General features: G+C 44.9%; 1 protein-coding gene across 1 annotated transcript; it reads right to left on the reverse strand.

The window, feature by feature from the left end:
* Positions 1-1,063: 1,063 nt before the first annotated feature.
* FOXG_14691 (dTDP-glucose 4,6-dehydratase) lies at positions 1,064-2,185 on the reverse strand (the record flags this gene model as incomplete). Its single annotated transcript, XM_018394753.1, has 4 exons — positions 1,064-1,524; positions 1,576-2,037; positions 2,099-2,111; positions 2,159-2,185. 4 exons carry the CDS (start codon positions 2,183-2,185, stop codon positions 1,064-1,066), a joined length of 963 nt encoding a protein of 320 aa, XP_018254301.1.
* Between the last annotated feature and the right edge of the window lie 69 nt (positions 2,186-2,254).

Raw genomic sequence — 2,254 nt, forward strand, 5'->3', positions numbered from 1 at the left:
TTTCCCATAGGACATGTACCAGTCCCAGATAACTATCTACCCTTCAAAAATATTAGCACAACTATAAGCTCTCCTTTTTATACCCTCCTTTCAGAACCTCAATACTCAACATGGTTGTTGTTGCTGTAGCCGGAGGCACTGGCGGCATAGGCGGCGCCATCGTCGATACCCTGCGCCCAAACCCTCACCATAAGATGATCATTCTAACTCGCAAGGCGAGATGTCCAGCGATAACTACAAACCAAGAAACAACCACGTAGGAGAGATGAAACACTGACATGGTAAGGCGCGAGTACCTGAGAACAGCACCTGCGCTCTCTGCATGAGCCTTTCTCTATTCACTTAAAAGGCTAGCAGTGTTGACTCACTCTGAAGTAACCTTGACTGACCTTGACAGATTTTATCTATCAAAGAAAGAATCAACGACCGTACCAGCTTCGCATCACAATACCTCTAGACATCAATTAGTATCTGCATAATTGTAGTAACAAAAAGAACATCGCAACGGAAACAACATGTTCTTCTAGTCTCTCGTACCTACCTATGCAAACCACTTATTTATCGCGAATACCATCATCGCAATAATAGGCGAGAAACACCACAGCATCACCCACGCTTTGGACCCAGTACTAACGGCTTTCATACCGTGTTGCTCGCACTCGAACTGGATCGTTTCGAGAACGTCTGCATGATTCTCGACGGACTCTCTTGGAGCCGAGATACGGTCATGACATCAGTATACATCCTCCTTTACGCTACATCTTAACCTCAATTAAACCCCAATTGCCCTTTAATAGGCTCTCTTGATATTGTATTTTCATCTTGTGCTTGAGGTAGCATTATTGTAGCAACATTGTCCCTTTCCCTAGTAAGAGAGTCCCTAGTAAAACTATTCCTAGTATGATAAGTCCTAGCATAAAAGTCCATAGTAAGTTATAATAAATCCAAACTCTTGATTTCTTCTGTAAAGGAATCCTCTAAAGTCTTATTGCCGTATTAATTCAAGAGACAAAATTAAATACTAAACCTCCGGAAGACTCGTAGGTGTCACAGCCTGCTCCTCTCATTGCTTGCTCATAGCCTGAGGAAAAGGCGTCAACACTGGTGAAATATCACCCCACCATTTATCACCATAGCGCTTGTACCAATTAATCGTCCTTCTCAAGCCCTCATCAAAGCTTGTCTTCTGTGTCCAACCCAGCATCTTGAGCTTGGTAGCATCGACAGCGTATCTTTGATCGTTGAAGGGACGGTCGTCAGTATATTTTACCCAGCGCTGAAATTCGCTCGTGTCTTTGACATCGATACCCATCTCGGCGAGAATGATATGACAGAGTTGAAGATTGGAGATCTCGTCGCTGGAGCCAATGTTGTAGATTTGACCGATTTCGCCTTTGTGAAGAATGGTATCAAAGGCGTTGGCGGCATCTCCTGCAAATAGGTACCGGCGAGTTGGACTACCGTCTCCATGGAGGATGACAGGTTGGCCGCGTTGAAGTAACGAGATGAACTTGGGGATGATTTCTGCAACCAAAATTAGAGCCAATGCAACGAAAGGATGACACGGCTACTTACTCTCAGGGTACTGATGCGGACCATAAACATTATTACTTCTCACAATAATAACAGGAAGTTTAAAGCTCTTCTGATACGAATTTACCAACATTTCCGCAGCAGCCTTACTCGCGGCGTACGGATTCGTCGGCGACAGAATACTCGCCTCAGGAAGATCATCATTCCCATGCGCAACCTCTTCATAAACCTCATCCGTTGAAATGTGAATAAACCGCTTGATGCCCACTATTTTCGCACTCTCAAGAAGAACGTGCGTGCCGTATACATTAGTCTCGGTGAAGCCGTATGAATTGCCGAAACTGAGATCGACGTGCGATTGCGCAGCGAAATGGAAGATGGTGTCGATGTTATAGCGATTTAGGCAGTCTATGACTTCGCTAGGACTTGTGATATCGCCTTGATAGAAGGTGAAATCGGGTTTCTCGCGTAGAGCACGTGTATTGTTGAGGGAGGAGCAGTAATCTAGCTTATCGAATGAAATGACGTTGTAAGTACCGGGGTAGGTTAGAACGAGGCGTCGGACAAGCCATGAAGCACTGATACCTTGTTAGATTGTGACTGTCTTCTTCTAGTGATAACTTACATGAAGCCCTTCACCACCTGTGATCATGATGTTCTTGACATCTTGCTGAGGTTCCGAATTTAGTGCTGCCAGTTAGAATGGCGCGTGCTGGCAGAT

This window comes from Fusarium oxysporum, chromosome 12 (genome assembly GCF_000149955.1).
Source record: "Fusarium oxysporum f. sp. lycopersici 4287 chromosome 12, whole genome shotgun sequence".
Lineage (NCBI taxonomy): Eukaryota > Fungi > Ascomycota > Sordariomycetes > Hypocreales > Nectriaceae > Fusarium > Fusarium oxysporum.